The sequence below is a fragment of the Macrotis lagotis genome, chromosome 1, assembly GCF_037893015.1.
Source record: "Macrotis lagotis isolate mMagLag1 chromosome 1, bilby.v1.9.chrom.fasta, whole genome shotgun sequence".
NCBI lineage: Eukaryota > Metazoa > Chordata > Mammalia > Peramelemorphia > Peramelidae > Macrotis > Macrotis lagotis.
This window is the reverse complement of record NC_133658.1, coordinates 295,531,488-295,558,292: the sequence shown is the minus strand read 5'-3', so window position 1 is coordinate 295,558,292 and position 26,805 is coordinate 295,531,488. Positions and strand designations below refer to the sequence as shown.

The window sequence follows — 26,805 nt, the reverse complement described above, 5'->3', positions numbered from 1 at the left end:
GAATCCTGGATGCTCCTTTGAGCTTGGGGAAGAGTGGGAAAAAAAAGAAATCCATGAAGGCAGAAGAAAGAGAATAGAGAGAGGCTTACCGGTTCTCCTGGAATGCCTTTAGCCCCTGGGGGGCCAGAAGGACCCGGGATTCCCTGCAGAAATCAGATCCTGGGATTATTTTTGTTCTAATCACCACCACCTTCCTCCTGCCTCCCACCCACCACCTTGGTCTCAGTCACTCTGAAGGAAAGTGACAGAGACATGTCCTGGAACTAAATTAAGCCAAACTAAGCCTCGCCAGCAAATATATCTTTGAAGTCATTCCCTCTGCCACCTCCTTCCCCCTTGTCCACTTACTTATTTCATGAAAAGAAAAAGAAAGCCACCAGTGTTTAACACTTACCGGGAAGCCACGAGGCCCCATCTCCCCTCTCTCGCCTTCCTGGCCCTATAAACATATTTGGGGTAATTAGAAGCTGAGAATCAGGGTCCCAATTCCTCATGCTCCTGTGTCAGGAAAGTCCATCAAAGGCATGTCTCACAGTGAAAGGAGTGTGTGTGTCTGGTGGGGGGAGGGAGGGGATGGGATATTGGCAGGGAGCCAGGCTGGCACCATGCCCTTGGCTCCAGGGAAATTGCTGACATACCTGCTGTCCATCCAGGCCCTGTTTGCCCTGTGTTCCTGGAGGGCCCTGAGGAGGAGAGCAAATAACAGAGAGGCGGGCTTTGGCACTTCAAGGGGTCAGTTTGTGTTGATATTTTTGGAGTCCCATGCTTCTTAGAAGCCACTGGATTGGGCATGACTGACTGGCTCAGAAGGTCTGAGGCAGGGGAGAAGGTCTTTGTTCCTCATCCCTCTCCACTCCAAACCTTCTTAGTTTAAGTGGACCAGCTCTTGGAATAGAGAGTGCTAGAAATGGAGGGAATTTAGAGTCTACCCCCTTCCTCTTACAAAGGAGAAAACTGAGGTTGGCAAAGAAGAATAGATGGATGGCTCCTTGGGATACATTCATCATGGGAAGAGCACCAAGTTGCCCAATGATCATTTTGTGCCTTTGCCCTCCACACCCCCTCCCCAATCCCTGCAGCTAGCAAGGTCATGTGAAAAAGCCTGGTGTTATCTAGAAGAATCTCCAGCACAATCTTCTTAGTGGGACTTTGGGGCAGTCCTGCCCTTAAAGGAGGAGGGGCGGGTAATGGGGATAGGATTACTTTTCACCACTTCCAGTCCAAGAATCCTGAAGGGGCTGGATGTTAAGTATCCCTGGTCAAATCGAGAGCGCAGCTTCTGCCCTGGACACCAACACTGACACTGTTTAAGGGGTGACCAGTGCAGAGGGATTTAACAAGGACTCGGCTACTAGAAAATCATGCTCCATCCCCCTGAATCCACTCTGAAAGGAGAGATGGTCTATCTCTGGGCAGGGAAGCATGCCCTTCAACTAGAGGCACATACCTTGATACCTTGTGACCCTGGCTCCCCTGCTGGTCCATCTGGTCCTCGGGGCCCCTGAAGAGAGGATGGACAGAAGAGCAGTGTGAACAGCAGGGGTCTCCCTTGGGCCATAAACAGGGGGAGGACTTTAGCAGTGCTACCCGCCCCCAGCTTCCACCCCGACCCACAACCTGGCCCTCACACTCCCTCCCAGCCCATACTTTCCCCACTCCCTCCAACTCCCACTCCATGACTTTTCCCAGAACAAGCACAGGGCCAGCTCTCTGGTCTTCTCTGCAAAGACACACAACAGTTCTCTCTCTCACACAATGCACATTCAACAGGAGAATATAATTTGTAATTATCTGGGTACATCCAGATATATAGAGTTGATGGAAGATCGTCTGAAAGGGGAAAGCATAAGCCATTGGGGGGGACCAGGAAAGTCTCTGGCAGAAGTCAGGCTTTGGTCTGAATCTTGAGGGGAAACCAGGGATGTTAGGGGCTGAAGCTAAAGGGGCAGAGCATTCCACATATGGAGGACAGCCAAGGCAAAGGCAAAGAAGTTCCCGGGAGATGGAATGTCAAGTTTGAGTAACTGAGAATTGGCTGATGTAGCTGAATGTTGAGTTTGTAGAGGAGAGACAGGAATAAAAAGACTGAAAAAGTGGGGAGAGAGGCTGAGGCCAGTGTGAGAAGGGTTTTAACATTGATCCTGGAGGTTAGGAGCTTGGGGGGGGAGGGGGAAGAGAGAGAGAGAGAGAGAGAGAGAGAGAGAGAGAGAGAGAGAGAGAGAGAGAGAGATTGAGAGATTATGGTCATACCTACACTTTAGAAAACTCATTTTGCTATTTTCATAGAGGATAGTCTGGGGAGGGCAGAGATTTGAGGCTCAGAGAACAGGTAGGAGACTATTGCAATAGTCCAGACAAGAGGCCTGAAGGGAGATAGTGACTGACTTTCTTGACGACCCCCAGGACCCTTCAGTCCAATTTAGTTAGCAGAAGCTTTTGTTCCTGCTAGGGAAGTCCTGCTTTCCTTCAGCATTCATTCCCCTTTGTCATTTTCTCAGGACCCCCCACCCTCTTAAAAGCAGATAGTTATAGAAGAGATACCAGATAACAAGAGGAACAGAAACACACATGTATATATACTCTTATGGTTGGGGTGGGGGGTAAAGAGATGGAAGACCAGGCAGAGATTTATAACAAAAAAAAAACCCAAAACTATAAGAAAAGTAGGCTCTGTGGAGGGTCCTGGGAGAGGTGATTCGTCTAGATGCATTATCTGAGAGTCAGACACAGATCTGGTCAGCCGGCCAGAGCCAAGGCAATTGTCAAGAACTACCAAGAACACTAGATTTGGAGTCAGAGAAAGCCTGGGTTCTAATCCTAGCATTGTTAAAACATTGTTTGACCCAGACCAAGTCACATTCTCTCTGTGCTTGAGTTTCCCAATCTGTCAAAGGAAGGGGCTGTTTTAGATAATCTCTAATGTCCCTTCCTGTTCTGAATTCCATGATCTTAGGACTTCTCCAGCTGTGTAAAAAGGAGGTAAAAACATCATGGAATTAAAGCAATAACCCAGGCTAGCTGGGAATCAGGCTTCTAGGTAAATTATCAAAGGACAGCTTCATTCATTGGGGTTTAGGGGAACACAGGGAGGGAAGCCTGGAGAAAGGATAGAAACTGCAGCCCAATCACACTGATCCTAGAACAAGCCACATTTCACTGAAGGGTTTGGGAAGTGGAGCTGGGCAATGGTGAATGACCATTCCCAACCCCCCCAAAATGAAATGAAAAGTTGATCTGGATGCTGCTTCCATCTGGTCATGCTGACAGATCAAGAGATTGTGAATAGGAATAAGGCCAACATAGAAGCAAAAGAACCAGGAGGCAATCTCCCACTGGGGCTACTGAAAGAACCAATGGACAGAGGGTGGGGGAAGCATGAAGGGCTGCTACTCTTGGGAACCACTCCCTGCAGAAACCAAGAGTAGAGAGCCTGGGGGTGGTTGAGAGTAGGTTGAAAGATCCAAGCTGTCAGTTCTGAAGATAAGAATGTCGAGAGGAGGCAGGAGGACTAGAGGGGGATCTTTGGGGCCAGTTCTCTTTCTCCAGAGCAGTTCTTTGCCCTGTAAGTCAAAACAGCTGCGGCCACATGCTTCCCATCCCAAAGAGAACAATAAACAACTGAGGGAAAAGAAGGGGGGGGGGGGAATGTCCCTTGAGAACAAATAGAAAAGAAGGGATTGATTGACACTGAGCCCAATGGAGAAAAATCTGAGTTTATCAGAGGTGCAGTGATAGACTTCCTTTAGCTCTTGGCTGGGATCCCAGAATGCACTCTTCAGGGAAAGGACTTCTCTTTACTGTAGTGACTAGTCTCTTCTATTTGCTCTAGTGTCAGTTAGGAAACTGAGGTCTGGCTCTCTGGATAATGAAAGAAAGGCTGGTTTTTTCCAAATATTTCTTTCTATTGAAGACATCATGATTCTTCCAGTTGCCCAGTTTCTCTGCACAATCATCTTTGACTCTTCATTCTCCTCCCCATCACCCCCACATTCAATCAAGGGTCAATTCTTGTCAATTCCACCTTCCAATATCTCTTGAATATATCCCCTTTTCTCCATTTTAGAAACTACACCCTAGTTCAGTCTTTCTTCTCCTCTCTGTTATTGCAATCACCTCCTACCTGGTCTCCCTGCCTCAACATCTCACCCCTTTCCATCCTCTACCCAGCAGCTAAGTTCATCCTCTTAAAGGACTTCTCTGACCATGCCACTTTATTGCCTCAAGAACTTGCAGTCACAGCTCCCTCTTACTTCTAGAATCATATACAATCTTCTTAGTTGGATATTTGAATCCTCCCCGCCGGCTCCAGGCAGTCCTAATGTATTCTGTCCTGGTCATACTACATCTGCCATGCTGCTAATATTATGCAGCACACTTAGAAACTGCAATTTCTCACTAAAAACATACTCAAAACCACATGTTATGAGGAATAATTATAGACTGAAAGTTGTAATGATTCATAGAGGTCATCAATTACAACACCTTTACACTTCACAGAAGAGGAAACTGAGGCCTAGAAAGGTTAAGTGAATCAACCAGAATCAAACAGTATGTGCTTGAGGTAGTATTTGAATCCAGATCTTCCTGAATCCATGTGCAAAGATCTATGCATGAAAGATTAGGGGGGAGATAGAGATGGGGGCTGTGGGATGTGGAGAATATGATCACCACATTCAAATATTTTAAGAGCTGTCCTTTGGAAGAGGAATTGGGCATGTTCCATGTATTCTTTCTTATTCCAGAAGATGGAACTGGGAGCACTGGATGGAAATTATAGAAAGGTAGGTTTTTGCTCAATATTGGGAAGACATTTCTAAACTTTTGGAAACAGAATAGACTGCTTTGTATAGCATCGAGTTTCCATCAATGGAAATGCTTAAGCAAAGACTAGATAATCACCTGCCAGGGATATAATAGGACACATGCATTCTTCAGATGAGGGTTGAACTAGGCAATCTTTAAAGACTTTTCCAACTTTAAGACTTTGATTTCACACTCCAATGATTTTAAGGTCCAGGACTTAAAACTCCAGAAGCTCCAATTGTAAGAGCAAGGGGAGAACGCTCTCCAGGATTCTATGCAGCCTGACCTGACTGGGGATTCCCATCCCCCTGGTTCTCCTGCTGGGTTCCCCTCCATGAAGAACAGTGTGGTATTTGTGTTTCTAGTGGCTCTCTATGGGCCAAGGATACTGGGGATGGGGACTGGGAGGGGAATTGGCAAATGGAGCTTGTCCTTCAAGGAGCTGCCAGAGAAGACAAAAAAGCTCCTGTTACTGAGTCTGATCTTTTCCCTAACCTGCTGAAAGGATGTTGTCTAGCCAATATCAGCCGTTTTAAATCTCTGCTAGAAGTCAGAAATGACGCCAGTTGGAGTAGAAAATTATAAAGTTTGACAGAAATAAATGTAAGGTCCTGAACTTAAGTTAAAACAAAATCCACTTTTCAACACTGTTAGTCATCTAATATATACTACACAGTTCAGCACTTAATTACATTCAACCCAGTAGAATATCTGCTAATTGCTTTGCATGTATTGATCTTGTTTGCCCAACCAGATTGCTAACCCCTTGAGGGCAAGGACTTTGTCATACTTCTGCATCCTTCACAGTGCCAAGTTGGACCCAGAGTAGACACTGAGGGAATATTGGCTAGAGAAAATGGTGGGGGGAAGAAAGCAAACATTGGAGGAACTATGTAGAAAAACAATTAAAATTGTCTGCTTAGCCTCAGAGGGAGAACTGAGTAAAAGTTGTAAAAAGGAAGGCTTGTGTTCAACATAAGGAAAAGCTTCCTAACAATTAGAGCTTTCTAATTTCTATCCATTAGAACTGTCTTGGGAAGGAGTGGGTTTCCCATTCCTGAAAGTACAGGCTAAATGATTACTTGATAAGGAAGCCAATACAGGTAATGGCTTGGCTTAGGTGACCTGATACATCCAAATCCCAGTTCTGATAATTCTTATTGGTATTCCCATAGACATACCACCTCCCTTTTCTTTGTTCAGTTCCCTCATCTGTGGGGTGAAAGGACTGGATGGATCCTCTCTGAGATCTTTTCCAGTTCTAAATTTATTACCTCCCTTAGGTCCCAGACTTAGACTCCAGTCAAGGATCAAAAAAATCAACATGTTACAACTTTGAATGAAAGACCAGGTTCAAATGTATCTGATGCTAGGAAAGTGTGACTAAAAATTTCTTTGAAAAACTCTTCTTCCTCCATCACTAGAAGAAATAGCCAATCTCCAGATATCAGGCAGAAATGGTGTAGCAGAAAGAATGCTTAACTAGGATTCAAGAGACCTGAAGTCCAATTTCATTCCTTACTAGCCACATGGTCTTAAGCAATTCCTTTCCCTCTCTGGGCCTCAGTGTCTTCGTCTGTAGAATGAGAAGGTTGAACTAAATGTTCTTGATGGTCCTTTCTGGTACTACTATCATCTGTTTCATGGTAGGAAAATATTCCTAACTTCCTTACGAAGAAATTTTGAATTATGTGTTCCATACTCAGTCATGATAATAAAAAATAGCTAGCATTTATGGCCTTAAGGTTTTCAAAGCACTTTGTGTTATCTCGTTTGATTCTCACAACTCTTAAAAGAGTTACTATTATTGGGCAGCTAGGTGGTGTAGTGAGGGCGGCTAGGTGGTGTGGTGGGTAAAGCACTGGCCTTGGAGTCAGGAGTACCTGGGTTCAAATCCGGTCTCAGACACTTAATAATTACCTAGCTGTGTGACCTTGGGCAAGCCACTTAACCCCATTTGCCTTGCAAAAAAAAAAAAAAAACTAAAAAAAAGAAGCTACTATTATTATGCATTTTACAGATTGGGGAAATTGAGGTTGAAGAAGTCACACTGCTAGCAAGTATCTGAGGTGGATTTTGAAGCCAGGTCTTCTTGGCTGCAAATCCAGTGACCTATCCTATTCACTAGATTAGATAGTTTGTAATGTGGAATACCCTCATTTATCCCAATTCACTCTGCCAAATAGCTGATTTACCATGATGTCCCCATCATAAAAGGTCCTGAACTAGAGAGACCATCATCAGTCTGACCCAGAACAGTACAGCTGATATTCCCTTATATTCTCCTGCCAGAGGGTTGACACCATGCTGCCAAGGAACTCAGTCCTCTGAGCCAAGAATAGATGAACAAAATTCGCCCTTCCCTGTCTGGTCAAAAGCAACAAGGAGTCAGACAAAGGAGGAGGCAAGGGGCCAGACAACCTATGGGTGAGACAAAACTAGGGACAAGGATGGCAGGGAAATAACCTGACAATCAGCCCCAAAACAAGCTGGCAGAAGAGCACAGATCTATCATGCTCCATTGGTGATGGTGAAGCTCTGGGACATGATCTCATTGGGAAGGGAGGGGCAGGAGCTGTCCTTCTTTAGTAGAGGGAAAGCTGAGTTTCATAGTGGACTGGTAAATGACCCAGCTACATAGCTCATTAAGGCTTAGAAATTTGTGACTATTTTTTGTCCTTACTTGAATAAAAGGGGCAGTAATTCTAAGATCGTATAGCCTCATTGGACCAGCTGTGTAAACCAGGAATTGTTAACCCTGGGCCCATGGACCCCCCTCTCCCCTATGGACCCATGGATAGATCTCAAGGGTTCCATGAACTTAGATAGAAAAAAATTAAATTCTTATTTTCATTAACCTCTCACTTTAATGTAGCATTTCCTTTATTTATTTAAAAAACATTATTTTGAGAAAGGGAGCCATGACCCATAAAGGATTAGAACTTCTGGTTTAAGGGTAACTAGGTGGCACAGTGGATAGATCATAGGCCCTGGAATCAAGGAGACCTAAGTTCAAATCTGACCTCAGATACTTAATACTTGGCTGTATGATCTTAGGCAAATCACTTAACCCCCATTGCCTTGCAAAAATACAAAAAAAAAAAAAAGAATTTCTGGTCTAAACACTACTGAGATACTGGTTTGAAGGTCATTTCCCAATACAGGTAATTCTCTGCCTGAAGGGTGGGTGACTGGATAGCCAGGAAAAATGCCTAGTATCTCCTTAAGATCTCAAAGACCAATCCTGAATATAGCAATTCAATTTCCTTCTATAAGACTGGGAGAGATATTGATGGAATCATGCCTGAAGATCATGTAGATAGCTGAGAAAGAAGTCCAGGTTTTAACTGAGAGGATAAGGAAAGGGAATGATTTTAGATGTTTTTAATGGGTATTTTTCACCTACAAATGGTGGAGGTTTGCCCCACCCCCGTTACGAGGGACCAAGGATTCTCTTCTAGCCCTTCTAGAATTCTCATCCCACACCTCTTAAAGGTTGAGAAGAGCCAAGATTCAGAGTATAATCAAAGTTAACAGAGACTATCTCTCTGCTCTCCCATGAGATGACCAGAAAGAAGACTTGGAAAGAAGCAAACCTATGAGTTTGCATCCCACTTTAAGAGCTTAGAGCAGAAGGTAGAGTTTAAGAAATGACGGAAAATCAGAGCAATATCCCCAGGCTGATGCTTTAAAGAAGAAAATGGAAAGTAGGATTTGGCTCCTTCAGCTGATGCAAAAAAGAACCAAAGTTGACGAATATAAGATAGCTTGAGGGGCTCCATGCTAAATCTTTATTCTGTTCTTCCTCTCTCCAAGGCTGCCTATGATGTTCATTTTAGCCAGATTTCACCTGGATCCATATGCTTAAAGGATTGGGATAGAAGTGGGGAGAGAAAGCAACCTACACAGTATGATTTACCCTGAGCCCCAAGCCCCTCTAGGGATGGCCCTGAATGTAGGGTCAGGCAAAGGAGCATAAATATGCCCTGATACAAGAGGGTTGAAGTAAAATGTGATGGGCTGCTAATTTAGATTTTCTACTACACTTTCCCTCCCCTCCCCCATTTTCAAACTAATACAGTACAGACTTCATCAGCCTTTCAGGTTGTAAGGATTGGTTACAATCAAAGCCATATGACAATGCTTTCATATCTGGTCCCCCAAGTGAGATGCTTTTAATTAAGTCCTGGAAGGTGGGTCTGGGAGTCTGGCTTGCCTGGAATGAACACTCTCCATCTCATGAATGTTTCCATTCCAAAACTGATTAAGATTGTACTGGGAACCCACTGTGAATGACAAATCTGTCCAATTACCTCTGAGGGTCTCTTCTCAGACTGTTTATTCTCCACTCCTGGTGCCTAGAAACTCAGGGTGAACCTGGAAGTTCTCAGGGCTAGAGCTGGGTCTAGGGATGGAGGGACCCCAAAGATTTGTCTATATTGTAAGGAGGTTCAGGCTTTCACAGATGAGGAAATTGAGGCTTGGTAAATAGTAAACCAAAAATTCAAACTTAGGCCCTAAAACTCCAAATCGTGTTTTTTTCTCTTACTGGTTAAGAGACCCCCATTCTCTTCCACATGCTCCCCATTCCATGAATTATCTAACTCTTCTCAGATCCAATTTTTCATTCAAAAAGGTAACCACATTATACAAAAGGAAAAAGCCTGTGTCGCTCAAATTAATGAAGTTTGCCTACAAGCCTGGCAGAGCTAGAAGGGAATGTGGAGTTTGCCTAGTCTAATTAATGCACAGAGAATGTGACAAATGACTTGGCCATGGTCATGAAATAAGAATGTAGAAGATCTGGGATTAGAAGCAGTATTATTACCATTATTCTACAGAAGGGTGTGGAGGTGGGAACAGTAAATAAATGAGGATGCTTCTATTTTCACTTGGGGATATAAGACTGGATTTAAAACCATCTGAGCATCTTGTTGGTACAATACACAGCTCCAGCAAGACCTGACTACAGGTTCCAGAGGCCTCCTAAAAGACTCAGTTTAGGGGTCTTTGATGTGGTTAGGGGCCTGGGTTTCCTCAAGTAGAAGATGCATTCTTCCACTCAATGTTGGGAAAAGAGCAGAGAAAGCTTGATAAGGGGGAGGGGAAGGGAGCTGAGACCAGGGGAGCTCTGGGGGTTGACATCTGTGGAAGAAATGCAGGCCAAAGCTACAGAGCCAAACTTTCAAATGAATGTATATCTCTCCAGGAAGGGGAAGGAATGGGGAACAGAAGCTGTTGTCAGAGGTGCTGGTAAGACAAGCCCTAGGTCCGTAGTCCCAGATACTGAAAGTATCAGGGGTAGCTAAGAATTATAGGCAAATGGTGAGAAATGGGAAGAAATCATCAGACTCATGTAGGGGGGCTTCCTCAATACAAGGACCGAATCATCCTACAAAGCTCTGACTCTGAGTATAGTTAGGAGCTCCTGCCTGGGCCTGAGGAATGTCTCCTAATCTCCCTACAGTCCAACAGGCTTATCAGACCATCTGGTTTTGGAAAAAGCCAAATCCACTTGAAATCCATCTGAAGGGAAAAGGGCATTAGAAAAAGAAAAAAAAATCCCTAAACCTTCTATCACCCATCACAATGTTTTGAAAAGAGGCCTTTTTCGGGGAAACCTAAACGGATGCATTTAATATTGCTGATTTCAATATTTGCTGGGCTGGTATTTAATATCTTATCCCCCTCACTTTCTTTACACCAGGGTGATGCTGTTGAAGGGGGACATAAGAATGCAAAGGATAGCAGATCGAAGCCAAAGAACACATCTGTACACAGCTGGTTGGACAAATTAGTCTTCCAGAATTCAGAGGGAAAAGAAGAATGGGCATTTCTGAGCTCAGTATTATACATAGACCTGAATTTGGTCTCTGCATCCAGCCACATAGGCAAAGATGTTTATTGGGCCAAAGGATCTGCTGACCCCCATCCTTCCCATGCCTGGCAGTGGGGGAGGGAAGGGAAGGGAAGATGGAATAATCCTCAAAGGAACAAAAGAAGAGTTCTCTTGAAAGCTCAGATGGAGAGAGGCCACTTCCTAGGCATCCTGGAGGTTTCCAGGACTGGTACTTGCTGTCTCCCTTCTCCTTTCCTTTCCTGTCTGGGTCTTCTACCCCAGGAGATGTTCCAGCCTCTAGAGATCTTTGGGGGAGCTTACCCGACGTCCTTTTGCTCCTCGCATTCCTAGTGGCCCACGAGTTCCAGGAGGTCCCTGCAGTGAAAACAACATTGAATTAGAAAAGTTCTTTCTTTGGGTGGGAAGTGGGAGGAGACTGGGGACCAGCACTATTTCTCCCAGAGAAAAAGAAAAGGTGCTGAAAGTGGTATAAAGCTGGGTACTTCATTTGGACTTTTGACTCTAGATCTGAAATTTCCTTGGCATAGGAAACTTCCAGTGAGGAAATTTAACTCTCTCAGGGCAGATCCTCACCGGCTCTGCATCTAAAAGTCTTAGGGATTGCCTGGGGCAAGAGGTCAAATGATTTGCCCAGGGTCATATAATATGGGGAAAGCCGACCATATGCCCTCTTTATTCCCATGCAACCCCTCTAACCACTACAGAAGACAGTCAAGTGAACAATAAACATCGATGATGTTTGTCTTTTGTCTTCAAAGAAGATCATGACATTAGGGAGGTGATGCCATGACAAGCACATGAACTGAATTTGAGTGAGGTGGGCTAAGTCACCAGCTTCACTTTCTCCTCCAGAATCATCTGGGTCCAGTGGCCAGATATGAATCAGGAGGTGGAGATGGCCCTGGATGGAGACAATCAGGGTTAAGTGACACACAGCTAGTAAGTATCAAGTCTCTGAGGGATGAATTCTAACTTCTGTCCTCCTGACTCCAAAGCCAATGCTCCATCCACTACACCAAAAACTTGTATTCTCTAGCAATTCAGAAAAAATGAGCACATGTGTCTAGTGATGACATGTGCTTGTCCTCTCTAACTAGACCATCATGTACAGTTTTTTTTGTCTACAGCAGCTCATAAAATTATCTTCTAAGCTTTAGAAGGTCTCTGATTTGTATAGGTAGGCAAGGATTTTTTCAACAGCCATCAGATTTAAGAATGCAAAGGAATAAGGTGAATTGATGTGAAAGGACCAGTGGTCCTTCCATGCCAAAAGGGCAAGTGCAACCATCAGCCCCTTGCTGACTACTGATCAAGGATGAGTCTGTTAAGTCAGTCAGCAGAGGGTGGGGTAGGGCTGAATTATTTTTTGAAGTATGTTAACAGGTGACAATATTACTCAGCTGTTGATTTTCTTCTCTTTTCTTCTTTCAATAATCAATCACTTGGGGAAGTATGTTTACCCTAGGTATTATTTATGCAAATGGTGACTAGATGATAAGACTTAGAATTCAAATGCCTCCTCAGACCCTTAGTGGATCTGGCTACTCACTGAACCACTGTGAGTCTCAGTTTCCTCATCTGTTAAATTGATCTTGATGGGGTAATAGGTCACTTCCAATTCCAGATCTTTGATACTATGATCCTTCCCAAAGTCACTCAAGCATCAATCAATCAATTAATGAGTATTAGTGTCTGATAAAGTCATGGTACTGGAGATATATCCCAGAAATAAAATAATCCCCACCCTTAAGAATTTTACATTCTAACAGATGAGACAACATGAACATCTACAGATATATAAAAAAATTACCAAACTCCTCTTGCCCTTGCTTAGCTAGTCAGTGGGTAGTAAAAAGACTGTAGGAAAAAGTCAAGATTTTAGTTTTCCCCATCTATGAAATGGGTGTAACACATGGACTACCTCACTATGTTGTTTTAAGGAAAATATTTTGTAAACTATAAACTATTATATAAGTGTGAGTTATTAGTATTGGTCTCTTAAAAAATGAAGGACAAACATTATTATGAGTAGTACTATCAGGCTAAGACACAGGTTACTTTGAAAGTTCTCCCCCCAAAAAAATATCCCTTGAGAAGACTCTGAGACAGACAGTAAAATCTAAATTCAGTTTGGTGCCAAAGGAAAGAGGGTCTGGGTATAATTGGGAAGGGGGAGAAAGAATGAAAAGACAAAGAAGGGGAAAAGAAGGTATTAAGGAGACAGGGAAGTAGTAGGAGAAGAGAAGGAAGAAAGGAAAGAAAAAGAAAAGGAATGAGAACAAGATAGTAAAGGAAGGAGAAAGGAAAGAGGGAGAAATGTAAGAAAGGAAAGCAGAAAAGAATGAAGAATGGGAAAAATAAGGGAGAAAAATTGGAGAGAAAAGGAGGGGAAGAGAGAATAGAGCAAGTAGGTTTGCCCCTTGCCTCATCTCTTACAGACCCTAAGCCTAATCTATGTGACTGTGTAGCTACACACACCAGTGACTACTGAAAAGGTCTGGATGAAAGTGTGTATAACAGAATACTTTTGGAGGCTTGGGAAGATTCCCCTGCACTCCCATCTCCCTGATTCCCAGACCGGGTGTGTTCATTTTATGAGGAAAGAGAGGATCTCTCCGGCTGCCAGGGGGAAGCCACAGCCCCTCTCTGGTGTTTGGAAAAATAACTCCATCTGCTACTCCCCACTCCATTCCTTTCTCAGTGCTCCCAATGCTGAGGAAGAGGGCCATGATACCCAGCACCTTGGAAGACATCAGATTGCTAATGGGGTCAAAGAGGGATAGGGGTAGAAAACACAGGACAGGTCTTATTCAGGTAGCCTCTTGTCTGGAGTGAATCCTGGTTAAGGAAACTAGTTTGACCCCAAAGAATCAACAGATCTGATTCCTGGATTCAAGAAGCAAGGAGACTGGGCAAGAATCTACCATTTTTGTGAGGCTGTCTCCTACTTATAATACATACACAATTTGAAACTGGGAAATTCTTAAAGACAAGGTGAGAGATAGGTCTGACTTCTACTCCTGACTCAGCCTCTTATTAGTGGATGGTCTTGAGCAAATCAATTTGTTTTTCTCATTCTTAGTTTCTTTGTAAAGTAATAATCTTTGCCATTCCTTCTTCATTGTAAAGAACAAATTAAATAAATGATGTTAAAAGAAAAAAAGATTAAAACCTAGACTGAATGGTCAGAGAGGAAGGATCCCCTTGGAGATTTAGTTTTACATCTTCATTTCCAATATTACAAAAACTGAGACTCAAAAGGATGAATTGGTCTAAGGTCATACTGTTGGCTAATTTCACATAATGACACATATGCACCCATACATATGACAACTTGGTTCAACATAAAGAGGTAACCCTAAATTTGCCTCTGACTATAACCCAGACCATAAATTTGTTTCTAACCCTAAACTTGAATTCATTTCTAATCTGAAGTCAGCATACATTAGAGCCCTGTCTCAGAGCTACTACATGTATGATATTGAACAAATCATCCCTGGGCCTCAGTTTCCTCATCATAAGGAGGAGATTGGATCAGATGGCTTCTGAAGTTCCTTCCAGAACCAGATCTGAGCTCCAATAGTAGTATTTAATACATGCCTCTGCCCCCCCACCAAGTTGTCATGACTCGGGTGCCCTGAAGGGCAAATAATTGCCGGGAAGTGTCCCACCCCATCCCTGAGGCAAGTTCTCAAAGTTCCAGACATACACCAATCAATCATGATGGCAATAGAAAGGAAGTCAAGGCTTGCTCTCTCCCCTTTATGAGCCTCCCTCTCAGATGAGCCAAAGGTTCCCAGTTCCTAGTATTATTATAGCTCAGGTTAGATCCTCCTCAAAGGCACACAGGCTAGGATTTGGCTACAGCATCCACATAACTGGGATGTGTGGAGGGAAGAATGAGCCACAGCTGAATTTAATAAGACTAGAGACTTCACATGCAAGAGAGTAGCTCATTTCCATGTGCTGATCTCCCAGATTCTCAGGTCCCATTTCCCTGAAGTCTCATTCTTGAGGCTCAGACATATTCCCTTAAGCAGGCTGTTCCAAAGTTCACTCAACCATAACTTTGTTGGGCCTGTTAATGGCTCTTCAATCACTGATGCCCAATGTATAGCTGAGAAACTGAGAATTAGAAGGGCTAAGGGGAGGGAGAAACAAGATGGCAGAATAGGGACCCAGCTGAACTCTCCCAACATTCCCCTCCTAACAATTTTAACACCTCATATAGAATTTTGGAGCAGCAGAGTCAACAAAAGATCAGAGGAAGATATTTTATAGCCTATGAAAACTTAGGAAGTCCACAGGAGAAGTCTAGATCACTGGGGTGGCCACAGGACTGGAGCATAGCAAAGGACCAAGTAGTAACAGCTTTGGGAGCTTTCAGAGATGGTAAGGGGGGTGGGACAACTGTTCAGAAAGAGATTAGAAAGGGCCCTTTGCTAATACTGGATATAACTGGCACTGATTGCTAACACTACTGCCATATTCAGTTCTGAGTTGTAGCTGCAAAACAGAGAGGAGAACTTGTAATTAGTCACAAGGGAGAAGTAACCCCAGTCACAGTTCCAGAGCCTAGAGGAGCAGTAGTATGTGCAGCTGCAGGGGAGTAGGAGACTTTGGGGGGCAAAGACTAGACAGCAGACCAGGAGAGTAGTGACCACACCTGTCACCAGCAACTTTAAAGCACTGAAAACCTGTAGATTCCTAGAACTAGCTATGGAAATAGCAGTACCAAAAAGAAAGGTTGAAGTTTGGGATAGTGCCTCCCCATCCTCAGGTGAAACAGAGATTAATTTTAACATAAAGTTCAAAGTGAAGAAATAAGCTAGGAAAATGAGCAAATAGCAAAAAAAAATCATATAAAAGCTACTATGGTGGCAAGGAATGCCAAAATATATTCTCAGAAGAAAATAGGATTGTGAAAACAACTACAAGCAAAGCTGCAAAGAAAAATGTTCATTAGACCTAAGTTCACCAAGAATTGCTGAAAGAATTAAAGAAGTAGAGAAAAGTAGTAGAGAAAAATTGGGAAAAGAAATGTGAGTGATGTAAGAAAATTATGAAAAGAGAATTAATAGCATAGTAAAAAGAAATACAAAAATACTAATGAAAATAGCACCTACAAAAACAAAATTAGTCTAGTAGTAAAAGATATAAAAATTCACTAAAATAAAGAATTCCTTAAAAAGCAGAATTGGGCAGCTAGGAGCTAATGACTCCATGAAGATCGCAAGAAACAATAAAACAGGTCAAATGAATGAAAAAAATAGGGAAAAATGTGAATTATCTCATTGGAGAAATAACTGACCTGGAAAACAGATTAAGGAAAGATAATTTAAGATTTGTTATACTACCTGAAAGCCATAATTTTAAAAAGGTTCTAGATATATTTCAAGAAATTTTAAATCCTTGATATCTTCCAAAAAATGGAAACTGAAAGAATTTACCAATCACCTCCTGAAAGAAATCCCCAAATGAAAATGTCCAGGAATATTGTGGCCAAATCCCAGAGCAACTAGATCAAAGAGAAAATAGTTCAAGCAACCAGAATGAAACAATTTCAATCTTGTTGAGCCACAATCAAGATATTTAATGAAATAGATGAAAAAGACCAGAGCTGAATAGAAAAAATGACTTTCAAATACAAGACTAAAGAGAAGCATAAAAGGTAAACATGAAAGAGTAAGAATTAGGGACTGGATGAATTTAAATTGTTTAAATTTCTATATGGAAAGAGGATACATGCTAACTTCTAAGAACTTTATCATTATTAGGGTAATTAGACAGAGTCTGCATAGTCAAAAGGCATGGGTATAAGTCAATTATGCTGAGAGGATCTCCAAAAAGAATATAATGGGGGCAGCTAGGTGGTGCAGTGGATAGAGTACTGACCTTTGGAGTTCAAATCCTGAGTTCAAATTCGACCTCAGACACTTAATGATTGCCTAGCTGTATGACCTTGGGCAAGTCACTTGACCCCATTGCCTTAAATATATATTAAAAAACATGCTAATTGTAACAGCAAAGAATTAGAAAATGAAAGGATGCCCATCAATTGGGGAATGGCTGAACAAGTTGTGGTATCTGATTATGATGTGCTATAACAAATGATCATTGGGGGGTGGGGTGGGGGAAATTTCAGAAAATTTCATTTCAGAAAATCATTGCAAGTCCTATTATGAACTGATACAAAGTGAAGTGAGATGATTGACTGTGAGGTATTTGGCTATTCTGATCAATACAATGATCAAAGACAATTTCAAAAGACTGGACAAAAAATACAATTCACTGAGAGAGAGAGAGAGAGAGAGAGAGAGAGAGAGAGAGAGAGAGAGAGCACTGATGAACTCTGAGTGAAAACCGAAGTATAATTTTTTTCACTTTATTTTTTGCTCTTTTTTGATATAGCTAATATGGAAATGTTTTGTATGATTTCAATTTATAATTGATACCTTATTATTTGCCTTTTCAGTGGGTGGGGGAAGAGTGTGTGTGAGAGAGAAACTGCAACTCAAAATTTTAAAAGATTGTTAAAAATAAATAACCAATAAATTTATTTTTAGAAATAAAAGTACAAAAGTACTTTAAAAAAAAGGAAAAGAAAAAGGGCTAAGTGCCTTGTCCTGGGAGTTGGAAATAGACCCAGGAATCCATCCTGAGACAGAGTCCCCAGCTGCCAAGGTGGCCCTTCCCTCTGATTGAATTCCTTAAGCTGGCCCTGCTCCCAGTTGGCTTGTTGAGATAGAGGGTTGGAGTAACTTGATTTTCTCTGTTAGGATTGACTTGGCTTCCTGAGTTCTTGGATCAGGTGTGGATTCTCATTCACATGCAGCTTTCTTCCAGTCTGGCCCTGCCCTTACACCTCTTGATAAGTGGGTACAAAAACCCAGACAATCAATGAGGCTTAAGATCAGTCCTCCAGTCCAGACTATCTTCCTGACCTCTGTCTGCATTCCAAACTTTTGTCTGCTCTGCTGATGACTTGTTTCTTGGTTTATAAATCTAAATTATTCTGCTGCTATTTTTCATTAGCATTCAAGAATAATCTGTGCCCATCCAGACTCAATAATCAAACAATTAACAAACATTTACAAAGTGCCTGCTTTATGACAGGTATCATATGATGGTAGTACAAAAATAAAAAAGAAACAATCCCTGTCCTCAAGGAGCTTACTTTCTATTGACAATTACAGAAATATTATGGAATCCTCCAGGAGTAACTTTACATCTCTTGCTTCATTTTAGTTTCTCTTGGTTAAAAATTATCTCCTTTCTCCTCTCTGAATTCTGAGAAATCAGAATCATCTGAGTCCCACCTAACTATCAAAACCCGGCTCAGCTCCCTCCTCTGGTGCAACTGAAAGAGATGTGGACATGGAATTGCAGCGCCAGGCTTAAATCTCAGCTGTTGCTCACTGCTTAATGGTTCCCAGGCAAATTACTTCACCTCTAGAGGTCTGAGTCTTCTCATTTATAAAATAAAAGGTTGTAATAACACATGTGGTGAGTTGGAGCTAGCTTATATGGGCTTGAGAGAGCTGGTTGTTAAATTTTCAGTATAAGCATTTACACCTTGTAAATCAGCAAATGCTACAAATCAGAGTTTGATTTATTGTTTTGCAGATTGTTCAGATTTAAGAAAGTGAAGGGGAAAAAACTTTAATAATGCAGATTAAACTTAAAAATGTACTGTGCACATATTTTTGCTCCCAATTAGCCAATGGTTAAACATTTACCCGCACACCTCTATAACCTGTTTTGTGTCATGGCTCTACCCCTATGGCAATCTGGTGAAGCCTCTGCCTTCTCAAGATAATGTTTTACATGCATAAAATAAAATAAATTATAAAACAGACCAATTCTATTAAAACACAATTATCAAAATATTTTTAAAAAACAAGCTCACCAAACTCCAGGTTAAGAATTCTAGTGCTGGGTTTTCTTTCCTTTCCAACTCTAAATTTTCTGACTTCTCCTGATTACCCCTGATCAAATTAATTTCCTTCTTTGAATTTAGAATCTGAACCAAATAATTGACCCTGATTCATTGGGGGGAGGGGGGAGTATGTACTAATTTGGGGTTAAGTGACTTGTCAAGGTCATACAACTAGTGTTTGAGGCTGGGTTTTGAACTCTTGTCCTCTTGACTCCAAACCAGTGCTAATTTACCCTCTTGATCCCAATGGGGATTCCACTGTCTCCCCACTGGATGGTAAGATCCTTGAGGGCAGGGACCATGACTCCTTTGCATCTTCATACAGTTAGCACAGGAAAAGGACACAATGAGTCCTCAATGAAATGCTTCATCATTGAGGCTGATCAGCTGCCTCACCTTGGAAGAGTGAAGGCAGCCAGGGACTCCAGGAGCAGCAGCTGTGTCCCGACTGCAGGAAAGGCATGATCTATGTGGGGGGAGGAGGAATATGGCCAAGAGGAAGAGCAAAACTTCCAGCCAGCTCTGTGGGTGCTCAGGAGGAGGCTAGAGGCAGTCTCTCCTCCCTGCCTGTTCCAGACCAAACTAACCACTTGGCACAGAAAGCACAGTCCTACTGGAGGCAACCTTAAAATCCCTTTGTGTTAGGGGCTCCACAAGCCCCATTTTGGCCCTTGACTGTGCTGATAGTATGAAGCACATGGCTGGTTCTCTGAACCTTGCCTGCAACCTGCTTGGAAAGTGACTTGGCTGTCAGGCCAGAGCAACCCTGCAACCCCTTCATCCTCAGATGGCATACAAGAGAGGAGATGCCTTAGGTTCCCTGGCAGAAGGCTTGGCAAAGTTGGCAGCTTGAGCCAGACTAGGAGCTCTGGTTCTGGGTTCCTTTAACCACTGAAAAGAACATTCAATGTCAAGAATGAAGTCTTCAATTCAAATCTTCCTCTGATACTATATATCAGTTTCAATCATTTATTATCTGATGAGCCTCAGTTTTCTCAAATGTAAAAAAGTTCATAAGATTGACTTCATAAGATGAGGAAAGCACTCTGTAACCTTAAAGTGCTGTAGAAACATGACTTACTATCATGGACAAAACACTCTCCCTCTGGCTTCCTCAGGAAGGATCCCATGGGAGGAATGGGTTAGACCAAGGTGGGGGTGGCATCTTGCTGCCCACAGTGGAAACAGCAGGAAAAAATTTTCCAGGAAGGGAGCAAAAGTGGGGAGAATTTGAGTCACATAATAGACCAGTAATAGTATGAGGATTCATACAATTCATACAATTCATACTATTCATACTATTCAAACCTCAGTTAGTATTTTTGAACCTTGTATTCCTCTTCTGGACCATACTGCCCTCTCCCCTCTCTCCCCCCCTACAACTGAGTCTCTTATTCATTCCTGGCTTATTTCCATGGCAACTACCATTATACCAATTATTATTAATCAATTCCTGCAGAATAGAGGAAAGTTTTTATCTGATTTCTTGGCTGGAACTATCCCCTTCTCATCCAACAGGAGAGATTCCCCTTGTAGATATGCACTAATCAAGGCCAGGGTATTCCTTTGGCCTGGAGGGAGATAATTGATAGAATATGTGTGGAACTGACAGCAGATGCCAGTGACAAGATGCTTGTTTTTCATTAAGCAGTTCTTGAGCAATGGGAGCCCAGTTAGACAGATTCAGCCTCCTGTTTCCATGCTCAAGTTGACATCTGGCCTTGGGATCACCAGGGTCCCTTGCCAAAGATCAATACAAGGGTACAGAGAAGAATTATCAGTGTGGTCATGGAATTTGAAAGGGTTGGGTTCTCTACTCATCAGCATCATTTCGACAGCCACCATGGTTACGTCATATTTTATAGTTTACAAAGCACTTTCCTTAGAGAAATCTCATGAATTAGGTAAGAAGCTACCACACCAGTCTAGACAAGTGATAATAATGTCATGAACCAAGGTGTTGGTAATAGAAATAAAAGACTGAAAATAAAAACTGAACAGACTGATTAACTAAGGGGCTCAAGAAAGATGACAATGATGTGACTCCCAGATCTAGATTTTCAGTCCCATATTCCCCTGATTTCCAGTCCTACATCTCCAACTGCCTACTGGACATCTTCATCTGAATGTCCTTCTAATCCTTCAAATTCAACAAGTCCAAAACTGAACTGATCTTCTTTCCTCCTATTATATCTGTACCTCTGTTGGGAAAGAAAGTCAGGCATACTCATACAATAGGTGGAGCTATGAATTGGTCCAAGCAGACTGAAGAATAATGTAGAGTTATGCTTGAAAAGTAAGCTGTCTATAACCCGCTGCTAAGTATAAATCCCAAAGAGGTCAAAAAGGGGAAAAAAAGATGCCAAAATCTTCACAATACTGCTTCTTGTGATAGCTAAGAACTAGAAACAAGATCAAAGGCCATTTTTTGGGAAAGGGCTACACAAACAATATTGCATCCGTATAATGAGTTATTAGCTGATATAAAAAGAGATAACAAAGCAGAATCAAGTAACCACCAAGAAAACAATACACAATGATTACAATGGAAATGGAAAGAACAACATTGAACACTATTAACTATGATTAATAATAGCTAGGTTTGGTCCCAAGAAAGTTGACAAAATGAACCTTCTTTGAAGAGGATGAATATTATATATACTGTCAGACTTAATAGGTTTTGAAAAACTGCCTTCTTTCCTTTTTATTTTAAATTTTTGTTTTAAGGGATGGCTCACTAGGGAGGAAAGAGGAAGAGCCAAGGAAACAAAAATAAAGCAAATTTAATGTTAAAATGAAAGATATTAATAAAAACAAAATCATATTTAGATACATACATATACACATATACACACATGCATAAATATACACATACACACACATTAAATCTCCATTCAACTCCCCTGTCTCTATCAGGAATGATAGAAGATGCCTCTCTAAACAGTTCCATGAATCTCCACCCTTCCCTGCCCTATTTTCCAAATTTATTTCAAATCTTCAGTGGTTTCATTTTTCCTTCAGTATCAAATACAGTCTGGACTTTCAAGGCTTCTCATAATCTGGCACAAACCTATTCATTCAATTTTACCCCTTAGTTTAACCTTAATCTTGCTGTAAAGATTGGGAAGCTGAGGCATAGAGAAATAAAAATGAATTGTCTAAGGTCACATAGATGGCAAACTTCAGAAAATGTGGGATATGGCATCAGGTCCTCTGACTGGAGAAGCAATATTCCCAAGTGAGTCCTTGCTCAGGGACTACTCTTGCAATAGTACTTACTGGGGGCCCAGGGTCTCCAGGATCTCCAACGCCACCTGCTGTCCCAGGATGACCCTAGAAAGACAGAGGGTTGGGGGAGAATAATCGTAATGAGCTCAAAGGAATAAAACATATTACTTCAAGCCTTGCATTCAGCTAAGGTAGTGCCATCATGGTTCATCAGGCCAGATCCCTGAGAGCACTTGGAAAGATGAGAAATATGAATGGGAAGATCTTGAAGCATCAAGTTGAGGTATGAAGAGAAGAAGGCAAAGAAGAAGAAATGGGGAAAAAAGAACTATCATCCCCAAGACAATTATTAAATAATAAGCATTTATTAAATATGGAAATATATAACTGGGGCTTAGAGAAGAGACAAAAATAAAAATAGAACAGTCCCTGACCTTAAGGAACTTACATTCTACTAGATGAGATAATATACATTTACAGGTGAATAAAAAATGTCCACAATATCAATATGAGATAAATTTGGAAGGTTAGCCACTAGGAAGGTTAAGGAAAAGGGTCATATAGAAGGTGTTTGAGCAGAGATCTGAAGGGAACCAAGAAGTAGAAGTGAGGTGAAAGTGAATATCAAACATGGCAGACCATCATGGAGTATTGTGTGAGAACCAGTGGGAAGGCCAGTTTTGTTGGAACTGAGAGAAATGGATAATAAAATTGAAAAAGTAGGTCAAGGTCAGTGAATGAGGGCTTTAAAAGCTTCTATTCAATTGCAATCCCAATAGGGAATCACTGGAGTTCACAGAGTAGGGGAATGACACTAGCAGAAGAGAGAATGGGGAGAGAGTTAGAGAATGCAGACTTACTCCTTACCATCGACCCCTTGGCTCCAGGAGCACCTGGTGGTCCCATAGCGCCTCGACTACCCTTCAGCAAAGGAGAAACATCAATGAATGCATAAGAATCAATGGATCAATAAGTACTGATATTCCATTATGCTAAACTGGGAGGGTCAAAAACAAAAGAGAAACAGTCTCTGCCCTCAAGAAGTTAACATTCCATTGGGAAGGGACCACTTGTACCTATCTAGCTAGACATGAATTAAATACAACATAAATACAAGTTGATTTTGAGGTGAGGGAAAACTGATTGGGCATTAGAAAAGGGCACTTCAGCTTAGTCTTAAAGGATAAAAGGTATTCTCAGAGTTCAAATCCCACCTCGAACAGGTTCAGGCTGTGAGACCCTGGGCAAGTCACCTAACTCCTCTCAGCCTTAGTTTCCCTATCTGTAAAAGGGGGATAGTGTCATCCTCACAGAGCTGATATGAGAATCAAGTGTAGTAAGTGCTTTAATATTTTTAAAGTGCTATATAAATGTTAGTTATCATTATTGTCATCAGGATACTAAGGGAAGATTATTATGGGAATTGCCAAGGCTCTGAATGTCCACTATCTTGGGGTTGAATTGTTCCTGTCTATTCCGATATCAGCTTCTCACCTAGCCATGTCTGGCATCAACCATCAGTCACAGATATAGCTATTCCACATTGAATTATGGGATGAGATTAGTGGGATAAAGTTCCCATTGATGGAATAAAATAATTCCTTCCTTCCTGCCCATCATCACATCACCTTGTCCCTCCTTTATATATTATTTCAAGGTCAGCTTTTTCTAGGAAGTCTTGCACAACATAATACCCTAATCACAATCTATCCCCACAACCTCTAGTACCTTCCCTCCCCTGGTCATCCAACATGCTTGGATACTGATTTTAGCCAAGGCCCTTCCTAATCTAAATCCCCTGTGCTCCAATCTTCAGGAAGAAGTTGTGGAGTAGATTGAGGCACTTGATATGTATTCCAAAGGCCTGGCTTTGGTACTTGTTGGGGCCCTCTGGGCTATTCATTTCACTTCATCTGTAGAAGGGGGACAGTAATACTTGAACCACTAATAAGCAGTGAAGATCAAATGAATGATATTAATATATCCAGCCCTTCAACTCTCCTCATTATTATTACTCTCATTTTCCTGAAAATGTTCTCTCATAACTTGTTCATGCTATTCCCTTTGCCTGGAATATTTCCTCTTTTATTGCCTGCTAAGATCCCACTCAACCTTCAGATACCACCTCTTCCATGAGTCTTCCTTGATTACTTCAGCTATTCCCTTTGCCTGAATTTCTCTTCTTTCATTTCCTTTTAATCTCCTACTCAACCTTCAGATTCTACCTCTTCCATGAATCTCTCCCTCCACAAAATTCTCAAAACACTGTTTGTACCCCTCTTCACCAAAATCTACCTTCTGTTATTATCTGAATAGACTTTGATGACAAACTCACTGAGAAAAGGTATGATGGTCTTGTTTATTCTCTGAGTTCCCCCAAGCTTAGAGCCTTGAAGGCTCTGAAATATTTGCTGAATGACAGGCAGACAGGCAGAACCTCCAGGTGGCCCTTTGAAGCCACCTCACACTCACAAATAAGGGGTTTTCCTTCTGCTGAGATGGTTTTGATGAACAAACTGCTAATTATTTTGTTCCTTTTGATTTCTATTCAGCACCATTTGGTTCTGGTTTAAGTTTGGCTTGGGCTGGGTCAGATCTGGAGAGGAAGATGTGTCAACAGAAGACATTTCCTTCCTTTCCTGTCCATTCTACCGCTTCACTCCTCCCCTAACACACTCCACTCTTGCCCCAACTCCTTGGTCGCCTTAGCAAGAACTGAATTCTTGAGGAACTGATTGATCAGCTGCTCAACAATTGGACAATTACATGGAATACTTATTTCAAACTGAGTCCTGTGCAGGATGCAATGCTGGTGGAGTGGATGGATGCACTTAGAGAGGTCAGACTGAGGCCCATAAGATTGTACTACTCTGGTCCCATCAACCAGCTCTAAGACAGGGTTCTGAATGATCCTGAGAAAGAGTGGGCAGGTAAGACAAAGAGCAGAGCCCTGACATATGGAGGGAAAACCAGGTGGTCCTTAATGGAGTGATAGTCAAGCACCAAAGAGAATGGAAGACAGGAAACAAATGCAAGGCAGCCATGGAGAATAATAGACAATGGTCCTTTGACAGCTCCCTCCCTAGTCCCCAGATGCCAAGTTGTAACTTCTGCCAACAGAGCTTGTTCAGGTCCTTGGACAAGGAACAACAGAGCTAAGAGTAAACTGAGACAGGGTTTTGAATTCCTAAAACAGCAGCTTCCATCACCTTCCCCCCACCCCAAATGTGCTGGGCTCCTTTATTTATTTTTTAAAATACAACCTACCTTCTCTCCAATGATTCCTGGCTCTCCAACCAGACCGATAAATCCCATCAGGCCCTATGAGAAACATTTTTTTAAGTAAGAAAGAAAGTGAATTTGGGTATGTATTGGGCTGTTAAAAATGGTGCTTGCTTTTTTTTTTTTCCTTTTCCCTGAGTTGAATTCTCTAAGTGTCTCTAGTTCACTGAACAGTAATTGTTGGGAGGCAGCATGACTGCCAGAGAGAGGAAGGTTTGTCCTGCTGTAGCCTCCTTTGCTCCATTTGGTTCAGCTTTTTGAGCCAACTGAAGGTTGGAGTGCTAGGGTTGCTGTGAACTGCACCCCCTGCTACCCCAGGAATGGGTCTGGGAAGGCAGCCAGAACAGAGGAGCCCTCTAACACAGAGGTGTCAAACACAGCAACCCGAGGGGCCCAACATTCCTGAGTGCTGCCCAAACCAAGAAAAAATGTAATGGGGGAAATATTTCACAAAATAAATAAAAATGCAATGGAACAAAGATAATGTTAATATGTGCTTTTCCAAGGGATCCTTTGATAGGATTTAGTCATCTTTTCTGTTTGAGTTTGATACCTTTGATCTAATACAATTCAGAAGAGGAGAGTAGTTGTTCTATTAGGACATTGTTTTCATCATCTATGTCTTCTTTTTGCTACTAAGTAAGAAACCAAGAACTCATGACTCAAGCCAAATAAGCTGATCAAAATCTGGAAATCTGAGAACTTTTACTATCTTCACAAACCTTTCTACTACTCATTATTGAAAGAGAACACACAATAATTGTTGGTGTTCTTTTAAACTTTAACTGCCATGATAAAATTACGCTGGATTCTAAGAACGCCTCCCTGGCAGCTTTGGGGTATTGGTTCATCTTCCCTATAGGCAAGAATTCAAAGTTTTTCCCCATTTGGCATTGGAGGTGGGGGGGGGTGGTTAAGGATAAGAACAGGCTGCTTATGACCCTGAGAGTGTAAAGGACTTGAAAAAAATCACACTAGAAGCTGATTCCTTTTCTAGCTGACCCTATTTTCTCTCTTGAAGGAGAATGCAAAATGAGGTTTGATGGAATTTCACAAAAATGGCTTTAGTGGTAGAAGGGGCAGAAGGGGGTGGGGGAGAAGGCGATTCAATTTTCAGTTGACTTCTTTTGCAGAATGGGCTTAAAAATCTAAGAGCTGCTTCTTAATCTACCAAAGTTTTGGCAAGAGGTAAGTGAAACTGATTTATATCCATTCGAAAAAAGAGGTCACCTGCCCTGATTCATTGTCCTATCCACGGTTTTCAATGAATTAATTAAAGAAATGTCAATTAACCAATCATTCAATTAACTCCAGTTTAATGTTCACAATCCAAAGGGAGATTTTATGAGGGACTAAATTGGTGCAAATTATAGAAAGAACATTCAACTTTCAATGGATATTTGTCAAGCACAAAGTATTTTGCTAGGCACTGTGGGTATGTGTGGGGGTGGGAGGAGGGAGACACAAAGCTTTGAAAAGAATTTGCATTTTTCTAACTTTTCTTTCCTAGAAGTGCAAACTCTTTCACATTAAACTAATTTCCTTTGACACACATCTATCAAATTACCACTACCGATAAATGTAGTGCTAGCCCTGGTTTATCAACTGAATTAGATGGTCTTGATGTGACAGCATGAGATGAATTAGCAGTCTCATCTTCAAAGTTAGTTTGCCCCAGACCACACTTATTTCC

General features: G+C 41.8%; 1 protein-coding gene across 1 annotated transcript in view; it reads right to left on the bottom strand.

Annotated features, from left to right (window-relative positions):
- COL27A1 (collagen type XXVII alpha 1 chain) overlaps nt 1-26,805 on the bottom strand; it is a 249,264-nt gene that overhangs the window by 74,946 nt on the left and 147,513 nt on the right. Inside the window, exons 25-32 of the mRNA XM_074211169.1 lie at nt 25,098-25,151; nt 22,698-22,751; nt 21,882-21,935; nt 10,964-11,017; nt 1,448-1,501; nt 639-683; nt 395-439; nt 90-143 (exon numbers count right to left, since the gene is read on the bottom strand). Of these exons, the coding sequence (XP_074067270.1) occupies nt 90-143; nt 395-439; nt 639-683; nt 1,448-1,501; nt 10,964-11,017; nt 21,882-21,935; nt 22,698-22,751; nt 25,098-25,151 (414 nt within the window). The remainder of the gene's footprint in view (nt 1-89; nt 144-394; nt 440-638; nt 684-1,447; nt 1,502-10,963; nt 11,018-21,881; nt 21,936-22,697; nt 22,752-25,097; nt 25,152-26,805) is intronic.